We start from the raw sequence: 16,933 nt of genomic DNA, 5'->3' as shown, positions 1-16,933 counted from the left end.
TTAAGGGAGTGGAGCACCTCCCTTATTAAGAAAGGCTGAGGAAGCTGGGTCTCTTTAGTTTGGAGGAAACTGAGGGGTGACCTTATTAATGTTTATAAATATATAAAGGGTGAGTGGCATGGGGATGGAGCCAGGCTCTTCTCAGTGGCAAACAATGATAGGACAAGGGGTAATGGGATCAAGCTGGAACACAAGAGGTTCCACTTAAATTTGAGAAGAAACTTCTTCTCAGTGAGGGTGACAGACACTGGAACAGGCTGCCCAGGGAGGTTGTGGAGTCTCCTTCGCTGGAGACATTCAAAACCCGCCTGGACATGTTCCTGTGCAACCTCACCTAGGTGTTCTGGCTCCAGCAGGGGGATTGGACTAGATCATCTTTTGAGGTCCCTTCCAATCCCAAACATACTCTGATACTGAGATAGCAGGCTCATGTCTGGCTTTTCACCCACCAGCATCCCCAAGTCTTGCTCCACAGGGCTGCTCTCAATCCCCTCATCTCCCAGCCTGTATTGATACCTTGGATTTCCCTGATCCGGGTGCAGGACCTTGCACTTGGCCTTGTTTAATCTCATGAGGTTCACATGTGCCCACTTCTTCATTTTGTCCAGGTCCCTCTGGATGGCTCCCCATCCCTCAGGCGTATGAACTGCACCACTCATCTTTGTGTCATTCATAAACTTGCTGAGGGTACACTTGATCCCACTGTCCATGTCATTGATGAAGACATTAAACAGTACCAGTCCCAGTCCAGACCCCTGAGGGCCACCACTTGTCACCAGTGTCCATCCAGACATTGTGCCATTGACTACTACCCTCTGGATGCAACTATCCAGCCAGTTCCTCATCCACCAAACAGTCCACCCACCAAATCCACTTCTCCCTCATTTAAAGTGAAGTATGTTGTGGGGGACCAGTCAGACATTCCAATTCTCTAGCTGTTCGAGCATGGTTACATCAACACATAAATGGGCTATTAAGAAGCACTTCCCTCTTAGCGGCTAACATGTTAACAGCCACATTATAGCTCCCACAACCGACCACCTAACTCTTCCCATAAAGCTTGTCAAATTCTGCTTTATAAGGGATATGTCAAATACAAGTGGAAATTCTTCAACTGTTTTGGAAGAAAGGAGGAGAAAGATACACCAGAACATAAAAACAACTTAGCATTGCTTCAAATTTCTATAAACACCTCAGGCTAGGGGTCAGTACTTTTACAGTAATGAGCTGATTTGCTGGAAGCTCAGCTCCTACATTCCCACTCCACCCCAAGCTATGTTATCAGTTACTTATATCAGAATGTCATAAATGTCTTCCAACTATTTGAAGATAGCACTAGCACTACCACAATTCTTTTTTTCTTAAACCTTTAATAAAAACTTATAAAAAATTAAAAAAACAGACACTCCAGTGGAAGTCTATATCAAGAGACAGAAGTGATAGAAATGTTGACCAGAAGTCTTAATAAGAGACAAGAATCAAATTAATGTAGAGCATCACGTAAAACTTGGGTGAGTGGTGGTTTGATTTTTGTTTTGTGTTTGGTGTTTGGAGAGGGAGACGCTTCTCATTTGAGAATGTTTTTTTAGGATTATGCAACATCTGCTATTTTTCAAAATATGTTTAAAAAGAATGCATAGTTCTGTACATAAATGGCAGGCTGTACGTAGAATGTTACTATGGATAACTTCAAACTGGAAGAACCAGACCAGATAACTGACAGTTTTAAAGGAGGAGACCAGGATACAGTCTCTACAAAAAACAGAAAGGAGTGGAAGTTCTTCATCTAGACAGTGTTTAGAGAAGATGCTACACACTCAAGTGAACCATGACTGCACTATGGTACTGCTTCTGCTTTACAAATTCTACCCTGACGATGGTTCCTTCATGTCTGGCTTCTCATCCAACTGGTCTTCATCTGGAAGAAAACATGTACTAGTTAGCACTCTGTAATATTCAATTAATTGACAGAAATACTGCTCCAGAAGTGTCACATCAAAAAATACACTAAATAGTACTTACAGTTTTGATAAATGTTCTCAGTAAGACAAAATCATCTGCTACAAGTACAGGCAGAATTTTAAGGAAAGCTAAATTGCAGCAAGCCTTTGCACAAAGTATAGATCTCACTACTCCTTGAAAACAGCTTGTTGCCTTAAATTCCTAGTACTCCATTAAACACCATTTGTTTTGGTGAAAGTCCACAGTATAACCATTACTGACTCATTTTTATTAATGCATTTCAAAAACTGACCTCACATGTAACCAAACACTACACTACTGGTTAAACAAAGTTGACAACTTTTGTTAGTAATGAGTTGAGGGGGCAGGCAGGCTGGAATGTAGGATATTCCATAATAAAAAGTATATTAATAAGGTAATACAGACTATGAGCACCTAACCGACCTCACAAAAATTCCAGGTACGTACAACACATTTCTAAATAGCCAAATTTGTTCAGAGTAAATACATTTTTTGAAAGTAACTTTGTGAATTCTCAAACTTCAGATTACTCCATTGCTAATGCATTTTAAGACTTTTTTTTTTTAAAAGCTGCATATTGCCTCAGAAAGTCAGATGAGCACCTTTCCTCCTATTTGCAACATGTTGAAACAACTAAAGGAAGCACGTTTCCTTTGTTTACATCTCATCTTCCATAAGGAATAAACATACAAATAATCTGTCTCCCTATATTTCCACAGCAGGGTTCAGCTATTCAGAATAGGTTATTTATGGCAGCATACTGAGTGGCAGAATGGACAAAATCTTGTTGCTAAAATAATAGACACTTACCATTTAATTTAGGTATTAAGTCTGATGGGATTTCATGTATCATTGATGCCATTTCTTCCAAATGTTGACAGGTTACCAGCAGTGACGACAGGGAACATTTTCTGTCATGAGGAGATACTGACAATGGTGTTTTGCTAAATTCCTCATTCAAGAAGAATTCTAGAGGACTGCACGATTCACCTCTTTCTCTTTTTTCTGGTGCAAGACTTAAGTCTGATATACAACTCACGAATTCATCTTCATTATATGTTTGATGCAGCTCCTTTTCACTGCTAGATGAAGACTTTTCCAGTGCTTTACATGTATTGAACAGAGACTGTGAATCTGGCTTTGATTTCTGAATATCCCCCTTATTTTTTGAATCGTCTGTTACATATGTGCTGTCTATTACATCAAAATTGGATACCAACGAATCTTCAAGCTCAGAGTCTATTTTACAAAGTTCTTCTGGAAGCGTCTCACCCAATATTCCCAAGGAGGCAGCTTGAGGACTAAGAGACTCTAACAACAGACATACACTCCGGTGCAGGACCAAATCCTTTAAGGAACCCTGAAAGTGGTCTGAAGGTACAGCATTCGTTCTACTATTGTCTTCTGAACAAATATGTGGAGTATTCATGCTTTTCTCTACATATTGAAAAGTCTGTTCTTCTTGATCTTCTACAGAACTTTCGTTCAAAACAATACATGTTAATTCCTCTTCTTCAAAAGTGCTCTCTCTCTCTCTCATTCTAGATGTTTCCGATAAAGAAGATTCAGCAACACAACTTATGCTCATTTGCTCTTGAGGTCTAAATTCTGCAGAACTTAATGAAGCCGTCCTTTCTGACACAGGAGGATCCGAGTCAGGTGTAGAAGATGCAGGGATGGAGTCTGCCACCCTCTGTGTTACAAGTGCTTCTTCTGTCATTACCTCAGTTGGGGTCAGCTCTATGCCTGATGAGCCCTCAGTCTGAACAGCTTTTCTCCATGAGCTTCTAATTTCAGTAACTAAATGGAACAAACCAAGGTAAAATTTTAGTACTATCATACTCTCAATCTGTTATTCTTCTGTCCCTTCAGTAACAAACAATCCAGGAAGGAATATTTATAACTGCTTTATATTGTTTATGTTTTGTTTTCTTCCTCAACACAAAGGGGATTCTACACAGGAAACAGATTTACATCAAATCCAACACACAGTATTCACACTTTATTAGGCCTACATCTTATGAGGCCTACAATGCTGTGTTACAGAGTGAGTAATTAGGGTAACTTGCAGCTCCACTGAAATAATTATCTATCACATCACTCAGGATGTGTGATGTGTACAATGTCAATGAAATAATCACATTTCTAATCAACGAGTACTATAATCACAGAGTTTCAGACTTACGCAGATTTTCTGGAGTTCGGGGAATTTGTTTCCTTGTTAAAAATGGGTTAAAAGCCAGTGTGTTAATGAGATCTTCTAATGCCATTCCTTTTCCTTCACCACTCTGAGGTGACTCTGACGCTACTGCTTTTGCAACCTGTAGGATGTTAGAGACGGGCAAATCCTGAGAAATCAAAATTACAACCTATTTATTACTGTCAGTTATGGCTCGAAATAAGTCCCGTTTTCCAAATGATCTGAAGAGTTTGGAATCTCCTGACTTTTCTTCTGTCTTTTACTACTTGGGCTCACAATGACCACTAAAAACACAAAGTAAAGATAGAGGACTGAAATCAGAATTCAGTTCTAAGTTCCTCCATCATCTATGAATCTATCTTTAAAAAAAGGGAAACGTGCTCAGAATATTTAAGACACTAGTCAAGAACCGCATAAGCATGAATCCTAGAGCTATATTTACATAAGTAAAATTTTTCAGCAGATGAAAAATAACGGTTCCATTTCAATGAAAGATGCAATTTACTTTCCAAACCAAATCAAGACGTGGCATATTTTATAGTAACTCTTGTGAAAGGAATTCTGCTGTTAAATCTTAAATAAAATACCTAAAACAGGAAATACTTAAATTCCTGCTTAGAATTCCCCAGCCTCTGTCAAATATTTAACATGCATAACTTCAGAAACAAAAAGTACTGTTGAATTCTTAATATATGCAGTGGTTCATAGATTAAAGAGGTGATAAAAATCATACCATGATTCTACTGAAAGTGTTATTCACTTCACCATGATTTAGATGTATGATATCTGCACAAGCTCCACGCTTTTAGGGTGTACTTACTTGGGCAGTCACCCCTAAAACTTAGTGACACTGATTACTATCTAGCAGAAAAAAGTATATTTTTGACATATCTGGATTACAAGAGACACTTAATGATACACGTAGTAATTTGTTCTCTAAATTTAATGACCATTTATTTTAAAAAAAACAAAAAAATTTAAAATAACTTTTCCTAACCTGTTCTGCCAGTTCATTTCTGGCTTCATTAAGAGGGTCTTCTTTTTTGACAGGAGACTTCATCTGGATAACTTCATCACCTACATTCTCTGACATTTCTGAAACAGCAGACTCATCCTTTCCATTTTTGAAGATCTTTGGAGACACAGGTCTTTCCTTCTCCTTGCAAGTTTCAGTATTCAAGTTCTAGAGAAATACATGGGAATTACTAGAAGTTTTAAACTCAAGTGTCAGAAAATCAGCGTGAAGAAACTGTCGTACAAATTCTGTACAGCAATGGCCCTAGTGTTCACTCAAAAATATTTCAGTCTTAAACTCTAACTAAACACAAATTTTTACAATCATATTTAAAGTAGGACATTAGCAGCCAGGACAGGGTGTTACATAGAACGCAGATGGCTCATCTGCAACTCCCTTGTAATACACTACAGTGAACATCTATGCAATGCACAGGCAAATTGCTTTTAAGCTGCATTATAACCCTTAACTTCACACACAACTTAAAGAAATATTGAAGTCTGACAAATGATCACACCGAAAAGACAGATGACACTGTACATTGCACTTGAAGTCAAATGCCAAATGCGTTTACTTCTTACTGTTCTTTCCTAAAGCTTAATGAAGTCCCTGGCAGTTTGCTTTTACAGCTTTACAGAACTGACTCAGATGTGTAAAAATACTACTTAAACAACAAACATTACCCACTCCGTTGCAAAAAAAAAAAAAAAAAAAAAAACACACACAAAATCAAAAAAACAAACCATCCCCTCAAGTCTATAGGCTCCAATCAATGTAAAACCCAAATATAAGTTTAACTTCTTTGACAGGTAGGAAATTACGTAAGAATAACCTTTTCAAGTAGTACGTCTCTGTTTTCAGATGCTTTTGGCAACTCCAAATGCACTGAGGAGCTCCTTTCAGGGATGGGTGAGAGGGAAAAAAAAAATTAGAGACGAGTTAAACAAGTGGCATGCAAGCCTTGGTAGAAGGCCATTGCATATTGTGTGCCCCGTATCTGTCCGTTACGATTTCCCTCAATTCGTCCCGGTCATCAGAAGGCAATTTTACTATAGGGAGAACATGTGACAATTAGAGCAGATTTAGCCCTAGTTGTGTATCAGTCTCCCAAAACTAATAAATGATGAAACCTTCCCCTTGATTACCACGGAATTTTGTGATACATTTTGTAAACAAATCTTCTGTATTCTGCAATGAAAGATAACTGGAAAGTCTTCTGCAGACTTGATAGTGATCTTTTCCCTAGACATTCTTCCTCTGAATTGCCTCTGGAACCCACAGGTCTGTTCCTATATGAAGTTACTAATATTTAACAGTCACAGGGCTACCAAAAACTTTAGTCTTACCACTTCTGATATGCATAGTGCTAACTGCACAGCTGTCTAAAACATAAGGTATAGTCCTCACTTGCTAAGAACACACCTTAAAACGTCAATATTTGCTATTAGGTGTCTTTAGAATCAGAAGCAGACAACAACCCATGCTGTATGAAGTCATTGAGAGAAATCCAGGTGCTAACCACTTGGACAACCTTTGAGACTTATACGCAACTATATCAACTGATGTCCAAGTACAGTACAGCCTTCCTTTGCTAACTCACATTCTCTCCTAGAAGGTAACTTTCAAGTATCTGTAGGAGTCATAGTATGAAATAGAGTGTTATTCAAAAGGCCATGAAACCTTCTTGGACTTAGTAAATTACAAACAGACTAAAACTTTTTAAAATACCATTGATTTGTGCTCTATCCTTTGCTGAAACTGTAGCAAGAGATGTTACAGAGCAACGTGATTTTAGAACTTAACGAGAAAAGCAATGAGAAGGTTTAGCACAGTAATTCTGTTTGGGAGACGGGGTTTTTTGTTTTGCTTCAATTTTAGTTGGTTTTAGGTTGGGGGAGTGTTTTTTCATTTTGAACACAAAAGATGGGGTCCTGTGAATGTCTGTTCTTTTATTCTCATCAGGCTATACTGAATATTTATGCCTATCTCAATTCAGTCTGAGAAACAGAATTCTGTTTTCTCCACCCATCTCCTAAACTTTGAAAAAAATGTAGTTACAAAGTGAGATAAAAACCTTGCAACTTGGCTGCTGCATGTCCTACTCAGCAGCTGGAGAAAGTAGCAGTTACTTTAGGACTCTCTTACTTAATCACGTGGATATGACATGTAAGGAGTAGCCTACCAAAATATTACACTAAGGACCAAGAGATGCAATATATTCAACTTCGACGTGTAAATTTCCTTTTTTTTTCCACTGTTCTTTAATTAATTTCTCATTAACATCCTACCATGTTTGTGGTGGTGTTGACTTATCCATCACAGCTTCCAGTGCCCCATCATCTTTCTCATCATGTACTTCATTAACAGAATCACAAACATCTGGAAAAGCGAGTCAAGAGTATTATTACTGCTTCAATTTTTTTTTTTTGGCTCGGGCACCCCTGGTGACACAACTGACTCAAACCATTTCTGTAGACTATTCACAGGATGGACTTTATGAACACTTCAAGAAAAATTAATTTAAATATATAAGCAGGACAGTGGAACCAATCCTTTTGCTCAGGTACCACTTGTAGCCACAGATGCCACTAGCAGCAAGAGCCTATTTGTGTTGTTCCTGAACACATGTACAAGAGGCATGATTCTACCTGCTGTTCTGCACATATCAATCATACATCCAAACTACAATCTCAGACACGTCATCATTATCCCCTCCTCTCCACATTTTGTAGCATATCAGTTCCACAAAGCAAAATTCCACGCACAGTTTCCCCACCATCTTCACCTGCATTTATCAATATCTCTGTGGACATGCTTATTCCTCTGATCAACACTGCCTCAGTCCAAGGAAAGGCACATGATAAGGACATGTTTTGCACGTTATCAGAGGTACATGTACCTCAGCTCAGGACTCTCTAGAACAATAAACATGAATTTTGGCATATCATTTGGATAAACAGCCAAAGTTTAACCTCAGTAGTTCTCTACTAACCCTAAATTTCAGCTTCTGCAAACAGAAATGGCATTTTGTTTTCTATTTACCTCAACAACACCTCCAAAATCCAATCTCACTTCAATAAGTTAGGTGAGGCTAAGTTTTTCTTTTTTTAAGTTCACCATGTTAACAGGCAGAAAGTTAGTTTTCTTCGTGTCTGGATTTTCAGATCAAGCATTTTAACTGCAGAGTAGAGAGAATGCCAGACACCAGTTTGTCTCAAGCATTCTGATATTAGCAGGTCACAGCATTATTGCACAGTGCTTTAACCTTTAAAATGTTTAAGGCAAATGACCTTCTCCTTGCTATTCTGTAGCCCTCTCTTTGCAGCATGTCCCTAAAAGGGATTGCAAATAACATGTGATTCATGCAGTCTTCCCCCTCCTTTTCCACCCTTGCTTTCTAACTTCCTATATATAACTCTATACTAGGGACAGTCAACACTTGGTCAATAAGCACTACCCAGTAAAATACAATCAGCTTATCAGCCAATGAGCATGTGCAACATCCATGTCTGATTCAAGTGAGCTATGATCAGCTGTTAACCTCATGACTGAAAGCAATCAACAGAGATCAAGGCCGTGATCAAGTGGCACAGTTACTGTGGAATAAATATTTCAGAGTGCACCAAGGAAAGATGCTTACCTGGGAAGATACCTTCAACATCTTTTCCCAGATGGCCAATGGGAAAAGTTTTATCTTCTCTCTCTCTCTCTCTCTCTCTCTCTTATTAATCCTCCAACTTGAACCAACTTTTACTGTTAGAGTGAATGAATTCTCTAGAACCCATGAATGAACTTTTATACGTGGAATTGTCTCAATATCCTTCATGCAAGAACAAAGTACCAAACAGCTCCAGAATTGATTTTTTTTGTCATATCAAAAGCTTCAGATACTGTTCGAGGTATAACAAGGTTGAAAAATGAAAGGCAATTGCGCCAGAGTTATTCAGAACCAGATTACTAGAGACTATCAAAGATAATTGCAAATGCAACCAGAGAATCTTTGCAACTGAGTAACAAGTTTGGTATCGGGGGGAGAAGGAAAAAACCTTCTCCTGGTCACCCACCTGAAACTGATGCTTGATATTGATAAAAGACACTATCATCATCATCATCTCCTTCTTCAGGATAAAAAGCCTTAAAGGCTGAAGCTCTTAAATCAAGTTCCTTTTAAAAGAAAAAAAAGTTACACAAGCAGGGTGAAAAAAATCTGCATCTCAACAGCAATTAACAATTTTTTTACAGCTGCTTTTCTGCAAATCAGCTGTCAGACTCAACATGAAACTTGATGTCTCTGCTAGGCACAGGCACAATCTCAGATCCCTGTATCAATGCGAGTGTCAGAACTGAAGTTATTGTTCCTTCATTAAGCAGATCACATTAAAAGGGAACAACAGAACTCAGCTGATGTTCAGACTGATAGCACACGAAAGCTCAGTTTCCGCGGGGTGGATGGACTCTGACAAAATCAAAACCAATCAGCTTGCTCTTATGATGATCTACTGCCTTGACACAGTGGTTACATTTCCTATCTCAAATGAAGACACCAGTTGTGATTAAGCGAAATGTAGCTTCTTTAAGAAAGACTACTTCCTAAAGCATTTTTCTTAAGTTGCGCTGATTCCCTTACCATACACATAAAGCTTAAGTGCTGGAAAAGAACACCCTGGTATAGATATACATCCTCTCACCTTCACCCTTTGTCTTCCCCAGAGTCAGAAAAGTTGTACACTACTTACTGGATCTTGACTTAAGATCAAATTAAAAGGACATTGGCCGAGATATTTTTCCCACTTTACTTCCCAGTCTTTCTGGTTTTCAGAAAAAGATCCATTTGTTGACCAACAATACTGTTGGTGTCTTTTTAGGCTGTAACACATGAGCAAGAAAAATGACCATACCACATCTGTTCATGGAGAAAACAATTCTACATAAAGATGGAGAATATAATGTCTTCCACTTATCCTGCAAAGCCTTTGATATATATCTCAACTTAGTGCATGCGCCAATGCATGAATAAGAACTAACCAAAATTTAAAACCTAAAAGGCAGCTGTAAGGTACTTTTCATGTTTCTTACAGTAAAATTGGAAGAGCTATACTAAAATACATATCCACAGTGAGATATACACTTAAATTTTCCCTAAGCCAGTTTCAAATAAAGTTTTAAAATCCTAGAACTGATGAACATAACAAGAAAAAAAAAAAGTCTGATCAGCTAGCAAACAAAGTTCCCAAGAACAAAGCCTAAAATATTAATGAAGCAAAGGCAAAATGCTAAAGTTACCTAGAGAAGAATCTCAGTTAGAAGTTGTACAGATAATCAAGATAAATGTGAATTTCCCAGAGGCAAAGGAAAAAGATTGAACCAATATGTTTGCTCTATAAATTATATTACTTTAGAAAAGACTCCAAGGTAGGAAGATATGATCCCTAGATTAAAGAACAAGGAACCAGAGAAAAATTAGACACTTACTTTTTTGCTTTCAAATCCTGTAGTACTCTACTGGAGAGCGCAATCTTGTTCTCAGCAAGCTCAAATAGTTGTTTTAATTCAGATGGACCATGTTCATCTCTCAGTGTCCTCAGGGCTTCATTTAATAACTGAAGGACTGTTAAGAAATTCAGTTTTCCATCTTTATATACATTTCCTGTACAAAGCTTGAAGTATAGCAAGCAAGAAAAAAAAAAAACAAAAACAACTAATTAGTGAATAGCATCTATATCAGAAAGCTAAGTCTTCTGTGATCACAATAGGGACACAAAGTTTCACTTTGTATTTTGGTTTAGTTTCAGATTGTTTTCTTTTTCAAAAAATGCACTCCAGATTTAAGCCTCCTAGAATCAGCTGCTTGAAAGTAGCTTATAAAGCAATAGAAACTAAGAAAACCTCAGCCAATGAGGTAAGCTGTTTAACCACTTCCCCAAAAGATTTGACAGGCCTAAACAGCACCATTTACTACACACTGTAAGCATAAAACAAATTGGTTAAAGCAATAATTAAAGTAATAATTAAAGCAATAATTAAACTAATCAACCTAGTTTTAATGTCTAAACAAAAAAAAACAAGTACTGATCCGGCAGACTTACCAATGCAGTTACTGAGTTTAAAAAGTTAATGGTTAAAACATATCTAACACAAACCAGCAGCATAATCATAAACTTTTACATACAAATTAGACATATTTTCTTCATCCTTGAGTGAACCAAAAAAAAAAAAAAGCTTACCAAGAAGGACAAAAGTAACTTACTTGGTGTACATCACTTTCAACTCTGTGAACCAACAGCTGTGGAACACTGATGGTCACATTAGTTCCATCTAAAATCCACTGACCAACACAACCCTGAAGTACAGAATCCACAACTTCCTTTTCCTTTTTGAGAGATGTAAGCACTTCCATTATAGCTGTCCACATACTGCGGACCTTAATAGGCAAAAAGACAAAAATGCTACATTAAAATGTTTGCTATCATACCAACAATGACAGCATTGCACAGAGCAATGCACAACAGCATAAAGGCAGATTAAGGGACTAGCTGTGATTACTCACAGGTAGACAAGTGGGAATAACAGAATCCAAGTGTTGCAGAAAGGTAAGGAGAAACACAGTATGCTGGCAGAGCAGAAAAAAAATTTCTCACCTTTTGAATTCTCTCAGTTTTGTCAGTTTGGTCACTTTGTTTCATCCTACATGCACGTGCAAAACAAAAGTTCAAATTGAATACAATGAAATTACTCAATTTTATGAGAAATAATCTGTAAGTAATCAATTTTATTTATGCTAACTTAGTTACAAGAAAAAACACTTACTTGCAAGACTGTATCTTCAAGGATTCAAATTCAAGCTGTAGCGCTCTTATGTCTTTAATTAAAAGCCTAGGAAAAAAGTCAACAGTTACCACAGATTCTTAAAAGATTCGAGTTCCTATTCTCCTATTCTCAGAGAATTACTGCATTACTGCACTGCTTTCCCAGCAAATACCAGGGTAAGTTCAAGTCCTCTGGAAGAATCAAGGCCCACAGGTCTGAGGTGTATCTAATTCATCTGAAGGGTTCATATACCTTCCCTTGTACAGTGGAAGAAGCGCAAATCAGACACTCACCATGAGGTCTCCCTTGATGCTAAACTCTCTGATCTTGATGCAAAGGTATCAGACTGGTCCTCTTGTATGGAGCTATGCTACATGCACTGAAACTGCTCTTCTGTCTACAGTTCGATTCCTCCTTTTCTGCCATTTACTGAAGAGCTTGCAACTGTCTGTGACAGTGCTCCAGTCAAGTAAACAATCCCACCAAATTTCTGTAAATCCCAAAAATATATAACGCTTGTGCCTGTACAGAAAGTTCCAGTTATTCTTGTTTCTCAAACTGGGAACGTTTTCCATATGCAAGAATAAAGAATAGCATAATTTTAGTGAAATTAAGGGTTATGTAAACGTGTCCCATAGTGATCAAGCAAAGACCAGATGTTTCATCCTCAGACAGTTATATTCTAAGATATGACCCCTCCTACATTAAGAAATCATGTTGCTAGACATGCAGAACTTCCTGACCATTTTTTAATGCCCAAGTAATATTTAATTCAAAAATACAGCATGTCCAACTGGAAAGCTAATTTATTTAGACTACTGTGCATCATAAAGCACCCTACAAACACTAGAGCTGTTAATTAAAGGAGGTAAAGAGGGAAAAAATGGGGAGAAGCTCAACATAACTCATGATGTAAAGCAGATGCAGCCTCCTCATATCCTTTTAAAAACAGACACACAAAAGCCATCTTATAGGAAAAGGCTCAGTTTCTTTAAATGCATTACTTACTGCGATTTTTTCTTATATTCTTGAAGGACAAAATCTTCCTTTTGAAAAATGTGCAGAAGTTTATTGCATGCAACTCTGCATCTTGCATTTGCCATGTACATATCCTTAGGTCTCAAGTTTACAGTTTCAGCAAAAGATATATCAGTGCCTAAATGAAAGTTATGTTTGGATTACATCATTCACTTTTAGCACACAGACAACTTCCTTATCTACCTAGTTTGAACTGAAAGAATCACAAATCAAGATGTCCATTTTACCTGGACTGAAATAGAGTATGCAGCGTACTGTCTTTTTTGCCAGTTCTTTCTACTGTATGCATTTTTATTCCCTTACACTCAGTCTCTTTCCCTATTCTTTAGGTCACCAAAACAATGCAAGGTGCCTAGAATAGACAGTTCTGATCCTTCAGAATTCCTCAAGTTGTGAGAAAGAGTAGAGTCCAATATTTTCAGACCAAACCATTGCTTTGTGTGGGTAACGGTGTACAGCATTACACAGATGAAACTTGGAGCAAGACCCATAAAGCAATAAAAAGCAAAACAATCTGCATTATTCTATCAGCAATAGCCCTATGGAAGTGCACAGAACCCTCTGAAAGACTTCCAATGGAACAGTCAACTCAGAACTACTTAAAGATCTTGGCATATAGTAAAGACTTGACAGATTCACTGTCAAAAATGAAGCATTTTTATTGTTCCATTACAGCTTACCTAGGCAATTCCTTTTCATGTCCTCAACCATTACATGTCTTGCAAGCTGATACAACAGGTCAACACATTTAGGACCAGCAGGAGAAATAAATGTAGAAGGTGTAACTTGTGGAAGACAGCTTTGGTCTAGACTCTAGAAAAATTAAATCGGTTTTAAACACAAAACCAATCTAAGAAATAAAGCCTAAACAACATTTAGCTAAGTACCAAAACACTGCAGCCTACTTGCTAGCAAGCCTGATGCAGAGCTAAACTACTTTGCTGCTCCATCTACTCTAGTCAGCAGAAGCAACTAAAATTTTCTGAACATTCCCCTCACTGTTACTAGTTCTGTATGCAAAAGACAGTTTCAACACAAAGACTGAAACCAGTGTTGGGTAAAGGTTAGAAATCTCTGTGCTCTACACTCCTAACTGGTAATCCCTACCTTTGAAAAAACGTTCAAGTTTTCTTTCATTTTTTCTACTGAAGTTACAATCAGTGAACTTCGCTCTGCTTTTATCTTATGCAAAGACATTGCTTTATTGGCTTTCACCTTGTCCACTACTACTAAAAAGTAAAAGTGTTCCAGTACATAAAGACCTACATTCTAGAACGACCATTAAAACACAGGCAGCTTAAGAAGGTAACAAGATAACCAATGGTACCTGAAGCAATTAATTTCGGTTTGTCTTTTTTCATTTAGAAAGTTTCCCTTAAACTTTAGTCCCTTTCCCCATATATAACACTGAAGTTTTTCATGCATCTGAATTTCAAAATAATAAACACCTTCCCAGGCAACTTAAGCAAACACCTCTCAAGTTGAAGAAAATTAGTCACCCAGAGCTGAGGAACCCTCTAGACTTCTGTTAATCAATACTATTATCCAGAGGCAAGCCACAGCAGTTTAAAGACCCAAGATTAAGTCTCTGTCATCTAAATATCACCATGCCACAATTTTTTTCCTCAAACAATTCTAAGATAAACTATGTGAAATAAGAGACAAGGTAAAACTGAATTTTTTGGTAAAACAACCTTATTTAAAATTCTTATCTAAAACCACTACATTCTCAAAAAAACATGAGGTCACAGAAACCACCATAGCATCAATTTTCACTCTTCATAGTACTCACTGCAACATCTTTTATCCATGAATAGCACCGCTTCCTAAATTCAGGATCTGTCAAGCTTCCAAATGGAAATGAACAGTTTCTTTCAATTTCAAAAAGGACAGGGAAGAAGGAGGGGAAAAAAAAAAAAGAAAAATCAGTGTCAAAACCTGTTACCTACTCAGTTACCTAATTAACCATTACAAGAACAAGACTAACACAACGATTTCTGAGTGATGCCTCCTGGAGGAGACAGAATATGAGAGGATATATCCTAGATCAGGAATAGCTAAAAGTTAGTTAAACAACAAGGTTTACTAGCCATAATAAGTTAACTACAGATTACGGCAGATACAGATTTGTCTGCAGCTATTTTTAACTCAGGAGAAGGGAAGACGGGGGAAAAAAAGGGGCCAGAACACTGACAATTTTCATATCATTTGTCTTCCAACAGCCATTTATTTAATGCATAAGCTAAAATAGCTCAGCTATATAAGGAAAAACATTAAGGAAGATGGGGTTCTTGCCACGTGGAAGATCCTGGCTTCAATCCTTAACTGGGAAATGTTACTGTTTGGTCAGGGAAATGAATGGAAAAGGTAGATTACTTTGCAGCTACAAAAGTTTGTACCAAACTTGCTAAGTTACAGATACCATCAACAACAACTTTAATAAAGGCAAGTTTTCCGATACACTGTAGAGTTGTGGTCAAGAGAAAACAAATTCTCTGACTCTACGTTTTTTCCATAACATTCCCCAAGTGAGCACTTCCCCCCACACCAGCAAGTGCAAAATCATACTCTTTATGATGTGCACAGCAGTAACCTCACAAGCTGAACACTCACCTGAAATCTTCTACTGCACGGGTCTCATCCAGTGTAACAAACAAGAAGAGGACAATGTCCTGAAACGCACTGTTGTTTGGGACATCAAACATCTTCCTAATATGTAAATAAGCAGCTACATTAGAAGCAATTAGGGTGCCAAATTAATGCAACATTTTTACTGGGCACTTAAGATTGCAAAATAATTTATATTAAAATGTTACAAACTATATATTAAACGTTTTGTTTTCTTCATAGTTAAAAAGATACATCCACCAGCCTATTTAACAAAGCAGAAATAACTTCAGTGAGAGCATTTTCTCTCAAAGAAGTTTTCAAACCAAGACGTACAGAGCCAATGAGCTCACTTTCTGCACAGCACTGTGCGGGATACATCAAGTGCAGAGCAAGAGTTGGTATTGTTTCTGGGTTTCACTTCTTCAGACACAGGTGACACAGATCACTACAGCAATTCAGGTGTCGCCAAGGGCACCTGGCGTGTGCTCGCGGGTTAAACTCAGGGCCCCACTCGGGAGCTGGCGCCCAAAAAGAGGCCTGGCCCACCCCACCCTCCACTTTCTCCTCCTTCCCCGGCTCCCTCCCGCACTCACGGTCCAAATGCCATGTCACCGTTGCCAGCTGCCTGCAGGTCGAAGCCCAGGGCCAGCATGTACAGGCAGAGGTGGTCGCTCTCCCACTCGGCCGTCATAGTGCCAAGCAGCTCAGGAGCACGCTCCGGAGGGACCGGGCGAACAACGGCCACCTAAGGCCCCTCCCGCCAAAAGCTCTTGCGCGCGGGCCCGCCCACCGCAAGCCGTAGCGCCGCGAGACCTCCCGCCGCCTCCCATTGGCCCGGCGCGCAGACGCGCTGCCTGCCGGGAGCTGTAGTCCGCGCGGGGTGGTGCCGCCGCCGTGGCGGGGGGACTCCGCGGGCCGCCGGGACTGCGGCTCCAAAGCCGCGCCGAGGAGGCCCCGAGCGGTGTGTCCCGGCCGCCTCGGGCAGCGCGCCTCGGGCAGCGCGCCTCGGGCAGCGCGCCTCGGGCAGCGCGCCTCGGGCAGCGCTTAGGCAAAACGGCCCGCAGAGGGCTTTATGGGAATATAGCGGAAGATTTGGCGAGGACGTTAGTTAAATGTAAATACGCTCACGTGACTTGCAGCTGTCTGTAGAAAAAGCACATACATCACACTAATTGCTTTACTGACCTTGTTTGCTTGGTGAGTAGAACCTCGTGTTAGATAACACAGGCCTGTGAGAAACTCTAGACATCTTATCACTATGTCTGAGATTCCTGCTTTGT

At 38.9% G+C, this 16,933-nt stretch overlaps 1 protein-coding gene across 2 annotated transcripts; it reads right to left on the bottom strand.

Annotated features, from left to right (window-relative positions):
- Positions 1 to 646: 646 nt before the first annotated feature.
- On the bottom strand, positions 647 to 16,436 carry HAUS6 (HAUS augmin like complex subunit 6). 2 transcript variants are annotated; one of them, XM_082075824.1, is made up of 17 exons: positions 16,247 to 16,436; positions 15,657 to 15,752; positions 14,836 to 14,914; positions 13,724 to 13,856; positions 13,014 to 13,161; positions 12,006 to 12,071; positions 11,837 to 11,882; positions 11,446 to 11,619; positions 10,671 to 10,855; positions 9,935 to 10,064; positions 9,263 to 9,362; positions 7,487 to 7,577; positions 6,031 to 6,094; positions 5,181 to 5,366; positions 4,169 to 4,331; positions 2,794 to 3,783; positions 647 to 1,918 (listed from the first exon to the last, which is right to left on the bottom strand). In XM_082075824.1, the coding sequence occupies exons 1-17, from the start codon at positions 16,342 to 16,344 to the stop codon at positions 1,866 to 1,868; spliced, it is 2,802 nt and encodes a 933-aa protein (XP_081931950.1). In that variant the 5' UTR covers positions 16,345 to 16,436; the 3' UTR covers positions 647 to 1,865. The 2 variants fall into 2 exon arrangements, with proteins under 2 accessions (XP_081931950.1, XP_081931951.1); XM_082075825.1 differs by having other exon boundaries at positions 651 to 1,918; positions 4,169 to 4,304; positions 16,247 to 16,435.
- Between the last annotated feature and the right edge of the window lie 497 nt (positions 16,437 to 16,933).

This window comes from Streptopelia decaocto (assembly GCF_964273445.1).
Source record: "Streptopelia decaocto genome assembly, chromosome: Z".
In the NCBI taxonomy this organism is placed as follows: domain Eukaryota; kingdom Metazoa; phylum Chordata; class Aves; order Columbiformes; family Columbidae; genus Streptopelia; species Streptopelia decaocto.
The sequence above is the reverse complement of the archived record's forward strand: the minus strand, read 5'-3'. Positions and strand labels throughout refer to the sequence as shown.

Bases quoted from the DNA above. Each gene is read 5' to 3' on its own strand.
- HAUS6 (XM_082075824.1), bottom strand. From the start codon at position 16,344: ATGACGGCCGAGTGGGAGAGCGACCACCTCTGCCTGTACATGCTGGCC. The intron at 14,915-15,656 runs GTGAGTGTTCAG...TGAAATTGAAAG, and splicing joins CGTGCAGTAGAAGATTTCAG to AAACTGTTCATTTCCATTTG. The intron at 1,919-2,793 runs GTAAGTGTCTAT...GTTTTCTTCCAG, and splicing joins CTTAATACCTAAATTAAATG to ATGAAGACCAGTTGGATGAG.